The following is a 20,881-nucleotide window of genomic DNA, read 5'->3' on the forward strand; positions in this document are numbered from 1 at the left end:
TCTATATATTGAAAGACTCAGGAGAACAGGGTCTCAAGAAGTCTTAAGATTTAAGACCTAGAAGCTTCTTTAATATTGAAGGTTACAGGACTCCTTGAAGCCAGAACTGGCAAGGCTGCCATCTTGTGGCCATTTAAGTGTGTGCTCCCAGCAACTAGAAGAAGTGAAGCTCTACCTAAGTAAATCAGACACTCCAGAGAGAAGCTGAGATAAAGATAACAACAAAACAAAAAAACAAGGTTGCGCCATGAAATAAAGGACCTAAGAGGGGATCTTTAAAAATGAAATCCTAGCCGAGTGGTGGTGGTGTGCCTTTAATCCCAGCACTGGGAAGGCCGAGGCAGAGGCAGATCTCTGTGAGTTTGAGGCCAGCCTGGTCTACAGAGTGAGTTCCAGGACAGTCAGAAATACACAAGAAACACTGCCTCAAAAAACCAAAATAAAAGAAAAAGAATGAATCCTAGTAGGGCGAAGGCAGCCCACGCCTTTAATCCCAGCATTTGGGAGCCAGAGGCAGAAGGATCTTAGTGAATTCAAGGCCACCCTGGTTTACAGAGGGAGTTCCAGGTCAGCCAGGGCTACACAGAGAAACCCCAATTCGAAAAACAAAATAAAAACCCAAAAACAAAAAAAAATGAATCATCTCATCTGCTCAGAGCAGTGGTTCCTTTAATCCCAACACTCCTGAGGAAGAGGTTTAGCCACTTTGGTTTCCTCTGCCCTCAGGCTCGGGAGGGTGTACGCCTCATCAGCTTTCTCACCTGTTGAAATAAACTTTGCTTACTCTTAAAACAAAACAAACAAAAAAACAAACTCAAACAAAACACACCGTGTCCCAACAACAACAACAACAACGTTTATATCTAGTAGGGAACTCTGAAAAGGGGAAGAAACAGTTGATTTGGGCTGAGAGGTGGCTCAGAGGTTAAGAGCACTTCCTGCCCTTGCAGAAGTCCCAGGTCCCAGCACCACAAGACAGCTGGATTCCAGTCAGCAAAGAACAGGAGTGAGTTCGCGTGACCAGGAGATTCAATTGCCACAGAGCTTCTCCAGCTTTAACGTTGACTGGGAAAACAGAAGTTGCCGATGCTGATGTAGGGCAGTGCACTCCAGAAGAGAACTTTATCTGTAACTCGGGGTCCAAAGGAGTCCACGTCCTCTTCTGGCCTCCGCAGGTCCTAGACACACATGTGGTGTGCAAACAAAATCAGTCATGATGCTCATAAAACGAAGTCAAATGTTTCCTTCGTCCTGGGGATTTCTCTGAAGGGTTCCTTCTCTGGGACTTCCCATCATTCAGTCATGAAGGCTGTCTCTTTTACTTCCTTTCAGCTGTCTGGCTTACTAAAGCTCCAGGTTTTAAAGGAAATCCTCTCCTTCCCTTTATGGTCCTGTTACTCTGTTGTCCATACATTGTACTTTTCTTTTTAATGCTGTTTCATCTCAGCATCCATCATGAGACCATGATCCAGGCCCTTTCTCCCAATAAAGTGGTAGTCCAAAAGGGTAATTAATGTGTTAGCTCCTTTTCCCTAACGAACCGATCATCTGTGCCCTGCCTCCATGCAACACTGAGGATTGAATTTAGGACCCAGAGAAGGCCAGAGAAACCACACACACACACACACACACACACACACACACACACGCACGCACGCACGCACGCGCGCGCACACACACACACACACACACAGGAGGAGGGAGAGACAGAGGGGGATGTATGGATAAAGACAGATTCGGTCCACACATGACAAACTCAGCCATTGTCTCAACCTGAAGCTGTGTAAAATGCACTCTACTGGATTTGATAGAAACACAGGGATGTGTGCTATGGCAGGAGCGGGGCTTTTAGGACGTGGTATGCCTATTTCATGTCTTCTTTCTGTTTTCATTGTTGAATGAAGATGAAGAGAGTATAGAACGGACAGGGGACGCGGGACGCGTGCAGTGAAAAGCTACTGACTGAGGCCTTGCGGCGATCAGTCACTGGAAGGTTTCTTGATATGCTGCTTGGTATTTACGCATTGGACCTAACTCTGTCCTCCTTCCCTGGTCCCTTACTGCAGTTGTGGCATATCGGGAGTGGCTCACTTTAAAGTCCATAGTCGGCAGAGCATGAAGGTGGGGGGGGGGGTCTTTTTTCTTTTTCTTTTTAAATTGTTTTTATTGAGCTATACATTTTTCTCTGCTCCCCTCCCTTCCTCTCCCCTCCCCTTCTACCCTCTCCCATGGTCCCCATGCTCCCAATTTACTCAGGAGATCTTGTCTTTTTCTACTTCCCATGTAGATTAGATTCATGTATGTCTCTCTTAGGGTTCTCATTTTTGTCTAGGTTCTCTGGGATTGTGAACTGCAGGCTGGTTTTCTTTGCTTTATGTCGAAAAGTCACGTATGAGAGAGTACATGTGATATTTATGTTTCTGGTTCTGGGTTGCTGCCTCACTCAATATGATGTTTTCTAGATCTACCTATTTGCCTGCAAATTTCAAGATGTCAGTTTTATTCCACTGTGTAGTACTCCATTGTGTAAATGAACCACATGTTCTTTATCCATTCTATGGTCGAGGGGCATTTGTTTCCAGGTTCTGGCTATGACAAACAATGCTGCTATGAACATAGTTGAGCAGGTGGGGGTCTTTATGGAACTGGAAGAAGCATGAACATTACCTGGAGACCCTGGACTCCTTGCTGGATGAAATACTGGAAGGGGCTTTGCATTGCTTCCATTGTTAGGGTAGAAAGTGGGTGTGGGACATGTTATTGGATTATAAAGGAATTGTTTGAGGTCTTGGGGGTTGTTTTAGCTTTTGCACTGTAAGAATAGAGAGAAGGGTGTATGCTGATGGGAGGCTCTCACAAAGGTTTAGCATATGTACATCTGTCACTCTCATGGGGCGTCACCTGCATTCCCTTCACACTGGCCTTGTGCTGCTGTCTCAGCCTGCTTGCCAGAAACAACCGAAGCGGAGAAAGGTTCGCTTTGAATCACAGTTTCAGAGGGATCTTAGTCCATCACAACAGAAAGGGACAGGAACGTGCTGCGGCCATCACAGAGGAGGGATCATATGGCAGAGCTGTTCACAATGGCGGCCACCCAGGCGGCAGAGAAGGCAAATGAGAACTGTGGGTGAGCAGGACCTTCAAAGATAGCCTTCTACTCATCCATTTCCACCCGCCAGGACCCGCAACTGAAAGGCTCCATCCACAGCCTTCAAAATAGGGCCGCAAGCGGGGACCAGGTATGCTCAAAGGGAGCACCTGTTGGGGCACATTCCAGATTTCAGTCAGAGCAGGAGCTATCCCACATTTGAGAGTCTGAGAGCGGCCTCCTTCTCCTACCAAAGCTGCCACTGCTCACCGTGGATTTCCTAGTGTGCTAGGCCCAACCAATTCCACTCTCTTCTAAATGGACTTTATTTGTATGTATGTGTGCCTCCTTGTCTGTAGGTACACACATGTGTACAGGTGCCCATGGAGGACAAAAGAGGCTGCTGGAGCCCCTGGAATTAATTATAGGTGGCTGTGTGCCATCCAGTGTGGGTGCTGGGAACCGAACCTGGGTCCTCTGTGAGCAAGCGTTTTTTAACCACGGAGCCATTTCTCTCGTCCTTTTGCTCTCTCTTTCCACAGTCAGCTGTAATTACTGTTATTTAGTGGCGTGTGCATTTGGAGGTTGGAGGGACACCACGACATGTCACAGTACATGTGGAGGTCAGGGGACAACTCTGTGGAATCAGTTCCCTCCTTCCCATTTCTGTAGGTTCTAGGCACCAAACTCAGATCACCCAGCTTCTGCAGCAAGTATGTTTACCCACTGAACCATCTCTCTGAGTTCCCAAAGACAAATGAGTTCAAGCAAGTTTGAGTTATCTGACCTGTTTGTTTAAAGACAGAATTGCTTCTCACACTAGCCCGGAACTCACTTTGTAGCCCAGGATGACCTTGAACGTCTGCCCCTCCTGCCCCCACCTCTCTAAGGCTAGGATTAGAGTCAGGAGCCAGTATATCTGGTTTATGCAGTACTGAGAATCAAATCCAGGGCTTCGGCCCTGTTAGGCAAACACTTTACCAGCTGGGCTATCCCTCCAGCCTGACAAACGACGGGAGAAAAGACAACACAGAATTTGTGAGTGTCCTGGCTGGTCAACTTGACACACAAACCAGAGGTATCGGAAAGGAGCGAAACTTAACGGAGAAAGGGATGCCATAAGACCCAGCTGTAGGGCATCTTCTGAATCAGTGATTGATGGGGGAGGGCCAGTCCATGGGAGGTGGTGCCTTCCCTGGGCTGGTGGGCCTGGGTTCTATAAGAAAGCGGAGGGAGTAAGCCATGGAAAGCAAGGCAGTTATTAGCACTCCTTTATGGCCCCTGCAGCAGCTCCTGCCTCCAGGTTTCTGCCCTGTTCGAGCTCCTGTTCTGACTTCCTTCGATGATGAACTGCAATGTGGCAATGTAAGGAAAATAGACCCTTTCCTCTTCACCTTGTTTTTTTGGTCATGGTGTTTCATTGCAACCATAGAAACCCTAAGACAGCGAATGAGAGGTTATAGCTACCGGCAAGTGGGCTCAGGGCCTTTAGGGGAGGAAACACTGAAACAACTCAGAAGGGTCCCTCTGAGAGACAGGGAAGCTGAACTCAGCTCACCGAGATATCTGGCTATGGGACCGGAAACAGGGTCTGCGTTGTGGGTTCTTGAGAAAACTTCAGCTTTCCAATTTCAGACACTGCCTCTTCTTCCCTTTCCTCTTTCCTTAAATATGATAAGACAGCTTCGGCTGCTGCAGCTCACTTGCAGCGGAAAGGGTAAAGATGGGAGTCAGTGGGGGTGGGGACGCACATGCCTTTAATTCCAGGACTCAGGAAGCAGAGGCAGGTGGATGAATTAATCCCAGGTCAGCTGAGGCTGAAGCACGAGACCCTGTCTTAAAAAAAAAAAAAAAAAGTGGCAAGGGGAGGGTCAGAAGATACTGGCTTTGCCTGGGCAGCACGCCTTTAATCCCAGCACTCGGGAGGCAGAAGCAGGCGGATCTCTGTGAGTTTGAGGCCAGCCTGGTCTACAAGAGTTAGTGCCAGGACAGGCTCCAAAACCACAGAGAAACCCTGTCTCAAAAAACTAAAAAAAAAAAAAAAAAAAAAAAAAGATACTGGCTTTGAAACTGAGCCACTAAAACATTTTTTAAATGCCATTGCAGCCAGGTTTTCTGTTATTTGTGGGCAAAGCATTTCAGACTCCTAGCTGATTTGCTTTGGTCTCACTTGCAGCCAAGAGCACAGTCCCTGACCCTGACCATCAGATAGCCATGAAAGCAAACAGGGATGGTGGAAATCTTTCTGGTGAGACAGCAGTGGCAGTTCTGGAGGCACCAGCCCGTGTGTTGACACTTCAGATCCTATTTTGCTCTCTGGTGGCCTTCACCAGGGGCACAGACAATGGGTTCTTTGTTCTGAGTACTAGCTGTTAACATTCATTGTTTCCTAAGACCCAACTGTTTTTATAAACGGTATAAATTTGCTTTCTTAATTTTTATCAGCCATTTCAGCTGGGTATGAATTTCCTTCGTGGAGGTTAAGTGAGGATAATTCCAAGATCACACAGTAAGTAGCAGATTCAGGATTCATTTCCAGGTCCGGTGACCCCGAAGTCAGATTTTAACCATCACATTTCATCCTGGCTCTTTCTGTTGGCAACTCCTAAGTGTGGCCCAAGAGTACCCTTTCTCACACTGCAGCCTGGGGCCCCCGCCTTAGGAAGGGGAGAAGGACGGCAGTCTCTGGAAGACTGTTGTCTGCCCCTCCTAGCAGAGGATACAGGATCTGCCCGGATGCTGCAGGCACTGTGCCAGGCTACACAGATCACAGATGCACCCAGTCCTCTGAGCCAGGCTGCAGGGATCCACACTGTCCGTGAGCCAGGCTGGGAAGTGCTCCAGATGAACTGTCAGAATTCTGGGTCTGAAACCCTGAGAGATAAGGAGGGGACTTGGGTACCCAGCCCTCCCCAGACAAAGCGATTCTGCAGATCTAGAATGTGCTGATACCCAGCCCCCACCCCAGCAAAAAAGAAAGAAAGAAAGAAAGAGAGAGAGAGAGAGAAAGAAAGGATAATGTATGCAAAGAGTGAGGGCAATTCCTCTTTGTAAACTGATCCACCACAAGTCTTTCTTCCCTTCTCCCACCCCAGACCAGAGTTTAAGTTCTCTAACTCAAAGCCTCCAAACCCCCAAATCCTGTTCTGCTCGCTTGCCATTACCAGCACCCCAAGTCTCAGGGCCACCTTCCTACCCTTTTCATTTAGTCAAATTTTTTCCCATAAATATTTATTATCAGTTCTGTGCCAATCACACAAAGAATTGCAAGGAGAAAGAAACCAACAGGGGGAGAAAGACATTCAAAGAGAATTGCTTGCGCCCAGCATTTGGGAAGCAGCAGCAGGTGGATCTCTGTGAGTTTGAGGCCAGCCTGGTTTATATAGTGATTTTCAGGCTAGGCTGTGCTACATAGTGAGACTCCGTCTCAAAACAAACAAGCAAGCAAGCAACACCCCCCCCCACCACCACCAATTAGGATTTTAGTGCTCACTGAGGAGGAAATGCAATATTAAGTAAAAATATACACCCGATGTCAGTCCTTCCAGCTAGTATAGAAAAATGCCTGCGACTAAGAAATTATTTTCTAATAGTTTTGGAGGTTGGAAGTCCTCAAGCTGTCTGATAAGGTCCTACTCTGGGCTTCTGAGATGGTTTCTTGTTGCCAAGTCTTTAAAGGGTAGAAGGTAGGAAGGCAAGTATGCAAAGGTTTCAAGCTTTTCAAAGGCATCAGTGCCATCCATAAGGGCACAGTTCTCAGAGCCTAATCATATCCTAAGAGGTCCATCACTTGCTATTGATGAGGATTGTTTCTATGTGCGTTAGAGGAATACAGGCCTTCCAGTGGTAGTCCTGGGGGACCAAGTGTCCTCTAAAGGATCATATTCATCTGTCCTCTTTCTATCCTCATGATCAATATTCCTTTCATAAGAATGGTATATCAGGCCGGGTGGTGACGGTGCACGCCTTTAATCCCAGCACTCGGGAGGCAGAGGCAGGTGGATCACTGAGAGTTTGAGGCCAGGCTGGTCTACAAGAGCTAGTTCTGGGGCAGGCCCTAAAGCTACAGGGAAACCCTGTCTTGAAAAACCAAAATAAATTTTATTTATATATTTTAAGAATTATGTGCATTATGTATATCTCTGTGTGGGTGTGTGCATATGAATGCATGTGTTCATGGGGGCCAGGGATGTCAGATCCTCCTGGAGCTGGAGTTACAGGCAGTGGTGAATCACCAGATATGGGTGCTAGGAACCAAATTTAGATCCACAAGCGCAATACACACTTTTAACTGCTGAACCATCTCTCCAGTGCCTGTCCTCTTTAAAAGGATAGAAATTAACAGGTTATTATCGTGTTATGTGCATGTGATGTATATGTATATGTGTATGCACGCCACAGAGCCATGCAGAGGTCGGAGAACAGTTTTGTGGCGTTTCTCTCCTCCCATCCTTCTGGAGGTTCCAGGGATAGGACTCAGGTTACCAGGTCTCTGCAGCAAGTACTCTTACTCACTGAGTCACTGTGCTGGCCCTCTTTCTGCCCCTGTCTCTCTGTCTTGCTTACTCAAGTCCATGCTCTACAGCACAGTGCTAAAATGTAACTGAATAGCTCTCCCATTAAAGTCCATCTTGCCAGTGGGGGCACAGCCCAGGACTGCACTGGACCACAGCAAGGTCTGCACGTTCGACTCTGGTTTAGCCTCTTCGCCCAGCCGTGTGTTGAAGTCGTCTTCTTCAGGAACTACTCACCTCATCTTGGCCGAATTCCTGTCTCCACTGTTTTACCTCTCCGCCTTAGCTCAGGAAATGACACTTCTGCATCATCCAAGGCACTTACTAAACACGTGCTAGACGTGAGCAGGCTGTGGACAAGACATGGTGGCCTGGGCACAGAACAGCATCCGTGAGGAAAAAGAACCCTGGAAGCTACTGTTCTATCACAGTTGTGGAACTTGAAGAAAAACCGTAGCTCTTGGTACATAGGAAGAGCTGAATACGTTTCCTTCAATATCTAGACAAACATGCGATGGGTAATGTTTTTATTCTGTGACTGGACTTACAAGTGCATGCGTCTATGTATGCATTCCAAACAAGCAGTTTCTTAGGTATGGGCTGTAAGTCGTGTGTTCATTTTCTATAATAATGTTAGAAAATGACTTCAAAAAGGTCCTTGTTTTTATTTCTCATTGCAACCTGGTGAATTACCATTAGCTGCCAGCTTAGGTAAGAAAACAGTCTTTCACTTATGTATGTGTTATGCATGCATGTATGTGGGCAGACATGCCATTTCAAGTGTGTGGAGGTCGGGGAACAACTTTGGGAGGTGGTTTTTCTCCTTCCACCTTTTTTTTTTTTAAATGTTTGTTTATTTATTTATTTATTATGTATACAATATTCTCTCTGTGTGTATGTCTGCAGGCCCGAAGAGGGCACCAGACCTCATTGCAGATGGTTGTGAGCCACCACGTGATTGCTGGGAATTGAACTCAGAACCTTTGGAAGAGCAGGCAGTGCTCTTAACCACTGAGCCATCTCTCCAGCCGCCTCTCCTTCCACCTTTATGTGGGTTACAGGCATCTTCAGGCGTGCATAAGCACTTTTAGCCCATGAGCCGTCTCACTGGCTCTGTTCATCCCTTTTCTTCCTCTTTCTCCTATTGCTCTTAGATGTATGTGCGATCTGCACATTTCCTGCCCCTATTCAAGAAAGGGATTTAGGAGGGTGAGATAGATTGGGGGGGGTTGGGTCTGAGCTTCATACACACTTAAGTTTAACCTTTTGAATTTTTGTTTTGTTTTCAGATAGGTTGTTGCTATGTAGCCCAAGCTGGCCTCAAACTCAGAATCATCCTACCTCAGCCTCCCAAGAGCTAAGATCACAGGTGTGCACCACACCTGCCTAATCTTCTGATGCCAAGACAGTATTTCTGATCAGGTGGTGGCGGTGCATGCTTTTTTTGGGTGTGGGGTGGGGAAACTCAAGACTTTATTAAAGGAGACAAAAATACATGCACATCCTAACAGGGGCAGCCATTCTCAGGAGGGATCAACATCACAAGTGTCACTGCTCACAGAAAATCACAGTTTTGCTGGGATTGTTCTCACTTCAGCACCCAAATGTTTGTGGAAGAAAGTCTGGAGATTCTGCCATGCATCCACTTGGGCCATAGCATGAGCCCTGGGCTCTCCCCCAAAGAGGACAGGCATGTTAAAATTGGCATGTAAGGAAGCCTTGCACCAAGGGAAGTAAGGAGGCTCAATATAGTGCCCTGCTTCTGGGTAGCAGATGATCTGGGGCTTCTGTTGCAATAGGGCTGCGTCCCCAGCACCCCTGCCGCCTGGATAGCTTATGCCCCGAAATAACAACACACAAACTGTATTCATTTAAACACTGCTTGTCCATTATATCTAGCCTCTTCTCAGCTAACTCTCGCACCTGGACTAGCCCATTTCTATTAATGTGTGTAAGCACCCCAAGGTACGCTTACCGGGAAGATTCTAGCCTAGGTCCATCCTGGGTTGGAGCTTCATCGCGTGTGCCTCAGAGAGCAGAGCTATGGCGTGTATCCGGGAGAGCGGAGCATGACGCCTCCAGAGAGCAGAGCTGTCGAGTCTGAGCTCACTTCCTCTTCCTCCCAGCATTCTGTTCTGTTTACTCCTCCCACCTATGTTTTAACCAATCAGGGCCAAGCAGTTTCTGTATTACTTAACCAATGAAATCAACAGATTGATATGACACTCCCACATCAGGCTTCTCCTTCCCATGGGCCTGTAAGCATTTGGAGATCTCACTGGCAAAGAATTCACTCTTCCAGTTGCAGTCATCCTGACCCACAAGGAACAGGAAGGTGGAGTCAGACCTTTCCACAGGGATGATGCTCTTCTGGTCAGGGCCTTCTAAAGGGCAATTCAGGGCTTCCAAAATATCTCTAAGGCCATCTTTGGTCACTCTGATTCATGTTAATGCTCAAAGGGGGCAGGGTCTTATCCTTATAGTGCAATGTTCCAGTAACGTTGGCCATGGAGCCATTGATTACGACAGCTGCTGTAATGCCTTTCAGGAAAGAGGCCTTGGAGAGGCAGAGGTCAGCCCCTTTGGAAATCCCCAGCAGGCCAATTCCTGGTCCCTTGACCTGAGGGTGACTGCTTAGGCGGTGTACGCTTTTAATCCCAGCACCTGGAAGGCAAAAGCAGGTGGATCTCTGAGAGTTCAAGGGCAGCCTGAAAACTCTGCCTCGAAAAAAAAAGTATTTTTGGTTAAATATACATATACACTTTTAAATTAAAAATATTTATTGACCATTACACCTTTAATTTTAGTACTCAGGAGGCAGAAGCAGGCATATTTTTGTGAGTTTGAGGCCAGTCTGGTTTACATGGTACGCTCCAGGCCAGCCAAGGGTATGAGAAGTTGTCTCAAACTTTAAAATTTTATTTGTGTGTGGGAACTGAGGGCACATGATTTGATTTAAGTCATCAGACTTTGTAGCAGGTGTCTTCATCCCACTGAATAATTTTTCCAGTCCAAATATATTTGTTTGAGATAGGGTCTCACTGGTTTGGAACTCACTATGTATATCAGGCTGGCCTTGAACTCACAAAGGTCTATCTGCTTCTCCTTTCTGAGTGCTAGAACTAAAGGTGAGAGTCACTACCCCTGCCTCCAAAATGTACATATTTTAAATATACACTTTGTCAGTTTGCCATGTTGTCATTTTTCTTTCAAATGTACTAGGATCATAGAATTGGGAGAGGCCAGTAAGGTGTCCGAATTCAGACCCCTAGTAACAGGCTCAAATCAGGAATGGAACCCATGTGTATCTAGAGCCAGAGGCATCTAATGCCTCAAATGATTCCAGATCGATCTATCACTGGGGTTAATTAAACTAATTGGTTTTAAGAATCAGTTCTGTCTTCCATTCGAAGTTCCAACATGTACTTTGTGACCTTGGCAAATTATTCAGCTTCCTCCTTTGAAATTCCGAGGATGCAATGGTACCTACCACAGAGAATTGCTATTAGGATTAAATGAAAATGGTTTGAGCACTCAGCACAAGCCTGGCGTGTAGTCAGCACGCAGTAAATGGTAGCTATTATTACAAGAACTGGGTTTATTGAGTGATTGACTCTGGCATATAACACCTGCATTCAACTTGAACATGGAGCTGTCAGTCACTCAGTCTAAGGGGTAAGAACCCTAGAACAGCGCTCACCAATTTTTTTTTTTCTAGAAATAAATCTTTGTGGGAGGATAATGACCGGTTGGGAAGTGTTAAGTCCGGAGAAAACAAAGACGTGACATCCTGTCTAAGCAGGGAGGCGAGGACTGCCCAGCAGGGTACAATTCTCAGTGGCACGTGAATTCATTAGCGGGCACCTGAGACTACGTAGCCCGGGGCGAGGACGCCTCAAACGCAAGATTTTTGAGGAATGGGACAGATCTCTAATTCTGCTCATTTCATTCTCAGGGACCACACCCCGCTGGATGGGAGGAAGGACTCCAAAGCCTCGGGGCGGAAGCTTTCAAGCGGCCACAGACCTGACCATCTATGGTCACAAAGCGCACAAAGCAAACAGGAAGTTGGGGCGCGAGTGGAAGGTTTTCTCCACCTTCCCCGCCGTAGCCACAGAGCCGAGCAAGGGTGGGCACGCCCAGACGCTCAAAGCCGAGCCTGCTACGCTCAGCCTCTGGGAGTCCAGTGCTTTTCCGCACCACAGACAGGAAACCAAAGTTCGTGCGCCCAGCGAAGGGTGGAGCTCGGCTACGATCCCCACCACCAGAGGCTCTGGCTCTCGGAGCCTTCAGCGTTACTGTTGTTCCCTGAGCCGCTTCCGGAGTGAGGGCAAAAAAAAAAAAAAAAAAAAAAGACCAGCAACAAACAACAAAAAACCCTATGCCAGCCAACACCCATCTCAGCTACCTAAGCCCAGACGCTCAAAGCCGAGCCTGCTACGCTCAGCCTCTGGGAGTCCAGTGCTTTTCCGCACCACAGACAGGAAACCAAAGTTCGTGCGCCCAGCGAAGGGTGGAGCTCGGCTACGATCCCCACCACCAGAGGCTCTGGCTCTCGGAGCCTTCAGCGTTACTGTTGTTCCCTGAGCCGCTTCCGGAGTGAGGGCAAAAAAAAAAAAAAAAAAAAAAAAGGACCAGCCTCAGTCACCGAGCACAAACTGACAGGAGACTCAGCCACTCATCTGTCCTCCTTTGCGGAGGCGGGGCTTGGCCAGGGACTTCTGATTCTCATTGGTCCGGGCTTCGGGGCGTGCCCAATCTGCAAACCCGCCCCTTCTCCTAGTCGCCCCCGCCTTGGAGGCGGAGCCCTTCCCCAAGTGCTCCTGGGCCGGAATCTCTCTCCGGTGGCGGGGAATGAGGGCGGAGTCACGAGCCGGGCGGCCAAACTTCTTCCTCTCTCCGGGGCTAGCATTTCAGCCGGTGCTTCATTTCCGGTGGGGGTGCCACGCCCAGTGAGGGCCCGGAAGTGGGTCGCGCGAAGACCGCTGGGCGGTTCTTGCCGGAAGTGGAGAGCGGCTGATCGCAGTCCGGAGGTGAGGCGGAACTCTTAAGGTGAGGGTTGGTGTTTGGTTAAGGATTGGGGTGGTCTTTGGGGCCCACCCGTTCCTGGTGTTGGTAATGGCCTTGTTAGCCTACTCGTGTATGGGGAGCCCTGTCGAGGGGACCGTGGTTCTTTGGCGATCTCGGGTTCCTGGGTGCGGTCTCTTGAGGTGGGGCCGGGGTATCAGAATGAGCCGGGAGATCCCGAGGAAGCCACTTTCCTCTCGATTTCGCAGCACTACCTACAGCCTCCGCTGAGGCTGGACTCTGCGAGACCTTAGCATTTTATTCTGATCGGGTCTCATTCCCATTGCACGGATGGGTAAATTGATCTCGGAGAAGAAAAGAATCTGGTTTTAGAGAGAGATTTCCAGTTTCGGGTCCTTCCTACGTTCGTTTCTTTCGGACCGCTCTAACTTGGGGTAGTTTTTCGAACTGGGCAGCTGCAGGTTAAAGGCTACCTGCTTTGTGGAACTAAAAAAATAAATCAATAAATTTTTGGAATGCCTGTTTAAAATAGTAAGCCCTGCGTTTACTTTCAGAGAGCTCCCCTTGCTCTTAGACTGCCGCTATTAATAGGAAGCCGAGCTTAACTTTATGGGAGGTGCTGTCCACTTCTGGATCCGAAGTCAGATGGTTCAGATTGGGTCTGGCTCAGTCGTCCGGTGCCTGTAGCCGTAGGATTCCGTGTTTAACTTTTTTTAACGCCGTGTTTCGCTCATCTTTCACGTGGAGGTGTTTGATCTCCTCACAGGACTAAATTCAACAGATAACAAAATTGTGTTTATTCTGTGTCAGCAATGCGGAAGTTTCGTCACATACAGCTTTGGAAAGTCTAGTCCTTGCCCCTGTGGAGTTAGCAGGGCAAAGCCGGTTAAGAAGTAGTTATAGATGTGTTGAGGGTGCTGTGGAAGGACGTAGCAGGAGAGTCAGAAACACTGTGGAAGATGAGATGGGGCTGAGGATATTTTAGACAGAGGTTAGTATCAGAACTGCCCGCTGTAGCTCTTTGTACTGTTCCCCTTGAAGCGAAGTTCCATGCTGAGGCCAGACGGCACATTCATCATTCGCTAAGCATTTGTTGGACCTTACTATGTATGAAACACATTAGTTGAGGCACTTAGCCTTTGTAGCTAGGAATACACTTGTGGGGTTTACAGCATGGGAAGGGGCCAACAAATCAAGGATGGCTGAGTGTGTGCACTGTGTGCGCACAGAGCTGCTGAGAGCATAGAGGAGATATATCCGAGCCACACTTCTAGGCAGAAGTGGAAGACTTAAGTCTTTCAAGATTTCCTTAGGCATATAAAGAACCTAGAAAACACATCTCTAGGCAAAGAGTACTATGGGTACTCTATGGGACATAGAGACCTGAGCCTGTGGAAGACAGTGACCAGTCAGCCTTGTTACTTAGACAAGTGGAGAGAATGAAAGGTACTGATCACATTCTGGAGCTCTTGGAAGCATGCAAAAGAACTGGATGTTAGCCCGGAGGCTATGAGGGGTTTGAAGGGTTTTCTCACTTGACAGAATGGGAAGGACACTGCTTAGACTAATATGTAAAAGAGGCTGCCATGTCAGGACTTGAACTAGAGAGGGGAAGTGGAAATGGCCAGGAGGGGTTGGTTGTGTTTGAGCAGTGTGCGTGTCTGTAATGCAGTTTGAGGCAGGAGAATCACAAGTTGAAGGCCAGTCAGGGGCAGATATCAAGGCTGGAATCCAGAGAACTGGAGGCTTGTTATTTCTAGGCGTGAAGAAGTAGTTGTAGTCTAGACATTGCTGGTATTCTGGCCTAAGGAACTGGGTGGTACCATTCAGACAAGGAATGTAAAAGGCTCGATGGAAGGAGGACTGAAGTTGTGGCGTGGCCAAGCAGAACAAAATCCAGAGCCTCCCAGGTATTTGTAGTTCAGCCAGCCAGGCCAAAAACGTCTCGTATGGTGGTCCAGGCAGAGCACGCTGCAGGAGCACAGGTGAGGGGGCAGCAGCGGGGCTGGTCTGTACTGCTTAGAGAAGTACTCAGACCTGGAGTTGGGCAGAAACTGGGGCTGGGGGGATCTGCCAGGTTGTTAGGGGCTTTCGGTGTCCAATCCGAATGGGTTTGGGTTTTAGTTTGTGGTTGTCAGTTTGCTGGTTGGGTGGGTCAGCTAGAAGAGCTTTCTGTAGTAAAGTATTTCCTAGTCTTCCGGAAATACTTCAGAGATCACCTGAGTATAACTGATGACTCAGAGAAGTTTAATAAAAATGGTAGCAATAAAATACTTTAAAGTATCGCCTAGCCTTCAGGCCAAGAGGTAGCTAGCCCTGTACACTCCCTTAGGGCATCCAGCTCTGAGGAGGCAGTGTTTGAAATGTTTCCATCCTGACTGGGACCTCTTCATTCATGTTCTTGGTAGAGCATGCAACTTTTAGTTGATTTAAAAAACAAAACAAAAACAAAAAAGCCGGGCGGTGGTGGTTGTGCACACCTTTAATCGCAGCACTCAGGAGGGAGGCAGAGGCAGGTGGATCTCTGAGTTTGAGGCCAGGCTGGTCTACAAGAGCTAGTTCCAGGGCAGGCTCCAAAGCTACAGAGAAACTGTTTTGAAAAACAAACAAACAAACAAAAAACAGAGACTGAGCCTTTACTTCATTTCAGTTTTCTGTGAGACAAGATTCATTGTGCTTAGAAAAGCAAATAGAGTGTTACTGGAAGTTAAACCCTTTGGTTTGAAATTTAATGCCGAGGTTTGAAATCTGAGGGCCATATACTTTATCTCACCCAGTGGTTGTGATATTCCTTTAGATACCTCCATCAGTTTATTTACCACTAGCCTGTCTTCTGTTCCTGCCATTCCACTTTCTGCACCAGAGTGAGTCTTTGAAAATTCTTTAGCCGGGCGATAGTGGCGCACGCCTTTAATCTCAGCACTTGGGAGGCAGAGGCAGGCGGATCTCTGCGAGTTCAAGACCAGCCTGGTCTACAGAGCTAGTTCCAGGACAGGCTCCAAAGCCACAGAGAAACCCTGTCTCGAAAACAAACAAACAAACAAAAAACCAACAACAACAAAAAAATGAAAATTCTTTAAAATGAATAGGTTTTTTTCTGTCCATTATTCGCGTTATTATTGAAAACTTCACATCCCAAAGAATCAAGTCTAAATTCCTTTTCCAATTTATAGTGTCTCCACTAGACTCTTACGAGTTGTCTTGTGCTGTGCCATTTTGTGTTGTGTTTTAGAAGTGCTGGGTATTAGTCTGGGCCTTGCGCTTGCTTGTCTACCACTGAGCTGTAGCCGCCCCACTCAGACACTTACCTAAATTAATATGCACACTTGACTTTCTAACGCAGATTAGCATTTTATGTGAGTCATTTGTACTCCCCTTATGCTTCTTATATTAGAACAGTTTTTTTCAGCCTTGGCACAGTTGACACTTGGGGCCATCCTATAAAGATGTTTTGGCAGCACCCTTGGCTTCTATCAATTGCATGCTGGTAGCACTTCCTCAATTGTGACAACCAAAAATGTCTTCAGACATTGCTAAATGTTCTGTGGAGGAAAGAATTTCTCCTGGTGGAGAACTGCTGAAGACAACTCCGTAGGCGCTGGTGAGGTGGCTCATGATGCAAAGGCCCTCACTGCTGAGCATGGCCACCTGAGGTGTATTCCTGGGACTCACGTGGTGGGAGAGAACCGACTCCTGCAAGCTGTCCTCTGACCTCGACACATGCACTATAACGTGCGCACCCACACACAACACATAAGTGTAATAGACAGCGTAGCTGTGCTTTCTTCAGGGGCTTCTTTCCCCCACTTAGGGATCTGTGGCGGCTCTGTAGCTACATTGAGCACATTATAATCATTTCGTACTCTGGAACGAAGGAATCACTTGTTTTCATTGAGGCACCGGAAAGTTATTGTGCTTTCAAGAAAGTCCTTGGTTGTCTTCAAAGAACTTGCCACCCTCTAGGGTATCCCTCTGTTTCAGTTATTATTTATTTATTTATTTATTTTGGTTTTTCGAGACAGGGTTTCTCTGTGGCTTTGGAGCCTTTCCTGGCACTAGCTCTGTAGACCAGGCTGGTCTCAAGCTCACAGAGATCCGCCTGCCTCTGCCTCCCAACTGCTGGGATTAAAGGCGTGCGCCACCATCGCCCGGCATAGTTATTATTTTTTTTAACATTTATTTATTTTATGTGGATGTGTGCCCAGGTGATGTATGTAAATCACACTCTTGCTGCTTGTAGAGGCCAGAAGGCAGCACTGGATCCCCTGGAGCTGGTTACGAATAGTTGTGAGCTGCCTGATGTGGGGCTGGCAACCTCAGGGTCCTTTGTGAGAGCAGCAAGTGCTCATAACTGCTGAGCCATCTCTCCAGCACCCCAGTTGCATCTTTTCATAGAGAAAGGCCTATGATTGGCAGGTGCTAGCAGCAAAGTTTGCGTTACTTACCTGCAGGTTAGCAGGTTTGCCTCTCCCAGTGCTGTGGCTATGTAAACTCCTGCTTTGTTCGTGTTCATACTGCTAGCCTGCTTGGTCTAGAGGATGGGGATTATAGAGCTGATAGGCTTGTAGTTCCTCTGTTTTTAAATTAGTATAACTTCAGCACTCACCATGAAATTATTTCTTCTTGATATACCATTATATAAGCCCAATTAAAAACAACCAGCCAAAGCTCTGAAAATATTCCTGTGCTACAGTGCAGCTCTGTTTGCCTTCTATTACCAGACATGTGCCAAACTTTTCCATTTGGCTGGAAAATAGTTGAAATGTTTAATGGAAGGAATAAGCAGCCTTGCTATTTTTGTTTGAGGTTCTTTTTTCGGGGGAGAGTGTTTCAGTTCTTTTTCCTCCAGAGGCCATTACAATTCCTATATTTAAGTTAATTAGAGACTTAGAATCGCAGATCTTTTCATATCTCTCGTTGTAGCTGAATCATGGCTAAGGATGGATTTCATCTTTGAATCTATCTTTATATTTGTGAGCAGGGAATGCTGTTCTATTAAAGCAACCATCCAGGCAGAAATCAGCAGTGTGGTTGTTCGCTGTGCAGTATAAACAAGGAGGTAACAAGGGCCTGCTGAATGTTCATAATACTCTTCTCAGGGTGAGGGCGAGGGGGCCCCATAGCCACACAGAGTTGTCTGTTAGCCCCAAACACTGAAACAGCTGGTTCCCCAGTCTGACTGCGGCTCTTGGCGATATTACCTGTTTCACCTAACACTCGTGGAGTCTCAGAGGACCATGGCAGGAGGGAATAGGAGACAAGCCCTGATACTGGGTTGGATCCCTTCCCTCCCTAGAAGATAGGCCTTTCTTTTCTCTTTTAATCTAATCCTCAGGTGGCAGTGACTTGGGCACTAAATGTCATTGGTATCATCAGTGAAACCGAAATCTTAGGGAAGAACAGTGGCTCCTCATTTCGGTTAGATTTAGATGACATCTTTACTCTGCAGAGTCGATTCTTTGGTTTCTGGGTTAAGTCAGCTGGCTTAGTCAGGGTTTCTATTGCTGCGGCAAAACTCCATGACCAGAAAGCAAATTTGAGAGGAAAGGGTTTATTCTGTTTCATGATAGACTTCCAGATCATAGTCTATCATTGAAGGAAGTCAGGACAGGAATTCCAATGGCAGGAGCTGGGAATGAATGGAGGTCCTTGAGGGGTGCTGCTTACTGGCTTGCTTACCATGGCTTGCTCAGCCTGCTCTCTTAGAGAACCCAGGACCACCAGCCCAGGGATGGTACCCCCCACCATGGGTTGACCACTCCTTCATCAATCACGATGGATCTTATGGAGGCATTTTTCTTAATTGAAATCCTCCTTAGATGGCTCTAACTTGTGTCAGGTTGACATAAAACCAACCAGCACTCCAGCCTGTATGTAGGCATCTCCTGTTAGCATGTCTAGAGTCTAGTCCTAAGGGTTTCTGTATTGTTAGAGATAAAAGAAAATAATATAACTTTGTGGTAGCTTGAAAAAGATGTCCTGAGAGATAGTGTTCTCCCTCATCCCTTAACCCCTTTTTGAAACAGTGTCTCACTCTGTAGACCAGCTGGCCTCAAACTCGGATATCAGCCTGCCCTGCTTCCTGGTGCTGGGATTAAAGATGTTCTCTCTCTCTCTTGGTTTTTTGAGACAGGGTTTCTCTGTAGCTCTGGTGCCTGTCCTGGAACTAGCTCTTGTGTAGACCAGGCTGGGCTCCAACTCACAGAGATCTTCCTGCCTCTGCCTTCCGAGTGCTGGGATTAAAGGCGTGCGCCACCACTGCCCGGCAATAAGTTTTCCCTCTTTTTTTCATTCTAAAAAGTGATACTTTTTTTTTTTTTTTTGATTTTCGAGACGGTTTCTCTGTGGTTTTGGAGCCTGTCCTGGAACTAGCTCTTGTAGACCAGGCTGGTCTCGAACTCACAGAGATCCACCTGCCTCTGCCTCCCGAGTGCTGGGGTTAAAGGCGTGCGCCACTACCGCCCGGCTGATACTTTTTTTTTTTTTTAAGTTTTGGAAAAAGAGAATTTGCTGAAAAGTCCCTCACCGTAATGTGATAGCCACTGTAAATCTTTGTTTTTCTCCTCAGTGTGTTCAGCTGCTCCCCATAACCAGGAGCCTCGGGCGCAGTTACTGTCCATGGGTACATAAATAAATAGGTAACCCTGAGCAAACCTCTTGGTGCGGCTACTTCCACTGCATCGCAATAGTTCCTTTCTTAAGATGAAGTCTCAGCAGGCTTACAGAGGAAAGTCCAAGGACAGCTGGGTTATTAGGAATAGAGGCTGACTTGGACGGTTGCTTTCATTTCCGTTTTATTTGAGTTGATGACTTAGAACTCCCACGGGACAAAGTAGAAACCATTTCTTAGGCCTGGCTCTGGAGTTGTGATCAGAGCTGCTGGAGTAGCCCAGCCTGTTGCCTTCTGTATGAGTTAGTGAGCTGCAAGAAGTTGTTGGAATGAAGAGGTTGGGAGTTTTCACAGGAAGCTCAGCGGCAGTATTTGTGTAGCGTGTACGAGGCCAGGCGTGGCTTCTGTCCCCAGTGCTACAAAATGCAGAATGAGGAAAAAGATGTAACTTCTGCAAGAATCTCTAGCCATTTCTAGTTTTTCTTGGTTTCAGGCCACAAAAAAAATTGCTGGAGAATCAAGCTCATCGTTTCCTTCTGCTCTGCATGGTGATGTCATGAAGTTCTTCTTGCCAGTGACTTGTAAACATTATCTCCAGCCTTGATCCTTTCCCAGGCCCTCTTTCTAAATACTTACCCGACATTTTTATTCAGAAGCTTAGTCTTCTCTTCAGACTCAGTACATTCAAAATGGACATCATCTTCTGGCCCTCACTAGAACCGGATAGAATCTGCTACTGCCTTAGCCTCATCATTCTGAGCCCCCCATGCCTGTAACTCCAGACTGCCTTTCTCTCCCTCCTCTGAATGCTGTTGTGCTTTCAGTCAGGCCCACGGTCACCCTTGTTCTCTGTCTGGTTCCTCTTGTGTGTGCCCTCCAAGGGCAGAGCTGAGAGCAGTGGGTGGAAACTGCAGGGAGGCAACTTTGCCTCCATATAAGGAATACTTTGAGCTGTTAAATAGAATGGCTGTCTCAGAAGTCTAGGCTCTCCATCACTGAAGGTGCTTGGTCGGAGGCTGCCCAGCTAATTGCTAAGAACATTGAAAAGACTGTTCTGGCATCCAAGGTGATTTCTACAGTGACTTTCAATCAAGAGGCGCCGATTCTATGGAAGGTAGCTTTGCCTCTCCCCTTTGGGGCAGGGAAACTATTTTAACCTTAAAGAAAAATATCCCAGCCCTTAATTTAGGTGCTAGTTACCCAGTTGCCTATAGTTTGTAGGCTAATTGATGGTTTTCATTTAGTTTGAATGCCCAGGCACCAATTACTATAGGTTTTTTTTTTTTTTCCATTGAAACATCATTTATGATGAGTTGGGCATGTTGGCACGTCTTTAATCCCAGCACTTCAGGCAGAGGCAGGTGGATCTCTGTAAGTTTGAGGCCAGCTTGGTCTACATAGTGAGTTCCAGGTCAACCAATGCTACATAATAAGACCGTGTCTTGAAAAGAGAAAGAAAGAAAAAAAGAAAGGAAAAAAGAAACCATCTTTTTGTAGTAACCTTTTTTTTCCTGAACAGCTAAAAGATGATCTTACGAACCCTGTTTTTTTCTTTCATTCAAATCCTGTTCCGTTTACTACATAGTACCTAGAAATACTTTTCTTTCTTTTATCTTTTTTCATTTCATTATTATATCAAGC

The 20,881-nt window shown here is 46.9% G+C and overlaps 2 protein-coding genes across 5 annotated transcripts in view; one reads left to right on the forward strand and one right to left on the reverse strand.

The window, feature by feature from the left end:
* Positions 1 to 9,097: 9,097 nt before the first annotated feature.
* Positions 9,098 to 12,953, reverse strand: LOC126513077 (acyl-coenzyme A thioesterase 1-like). The gene is given in 7 exon segments (XM_050161233.1): positions 9,098 to 9,380; positions 9,835 to 10,042; positions 10,044 to 10,266; positions 11,634 to 11,875; positions 12,477 to 12,648; positions 12,739 to 12,806; positions 12,889 to 12,953. Coding segments are annotated over 7 exon segments (1,191 nt in total). The 3' UTR covers positions 9,098 to 9,167.
* The window catches only part of Cap1 (cyclase associated actin cytoskeleton regulatory protein 1), a 28,213-nt gene continuing 19,827 nt past the window's right edge, over positions 12,496 to 20,881 (forward strand). Inside the window, exon 1 of one of the 4 annotated variants that reach the window (XM_050161323.1) lies at positions 12,496 to 12,635. The gene's annotated coding sequence lies outside the window, so the exon portion shown is untranslated. Of the gene's footprint in view, positions 12,655 to 20,881 lie in introns of all 4 variants that reach the window. The other 3 variants (XM_050161321.1, XM_050161322.1, XM_050161324.1) reach the window with 3 other exon arrangements.

Source organism: Alexandromys fortis, unplaced genomic scaffold (assembly GCF_014885135.2).
Source record: "Alexandromys fortis isolate MF-2015 unplaced genomic scaffold, M_Fortis_MF-2015_v1.1 scaffold_122, whole genome shotgun sequence".
NCBI classification, from domain to species: Eukaryota; Metazoa; Chordata; class Mammalia; order Rodentia; family Cricetidae; genus Alexandromys; species Alexandromys fortis.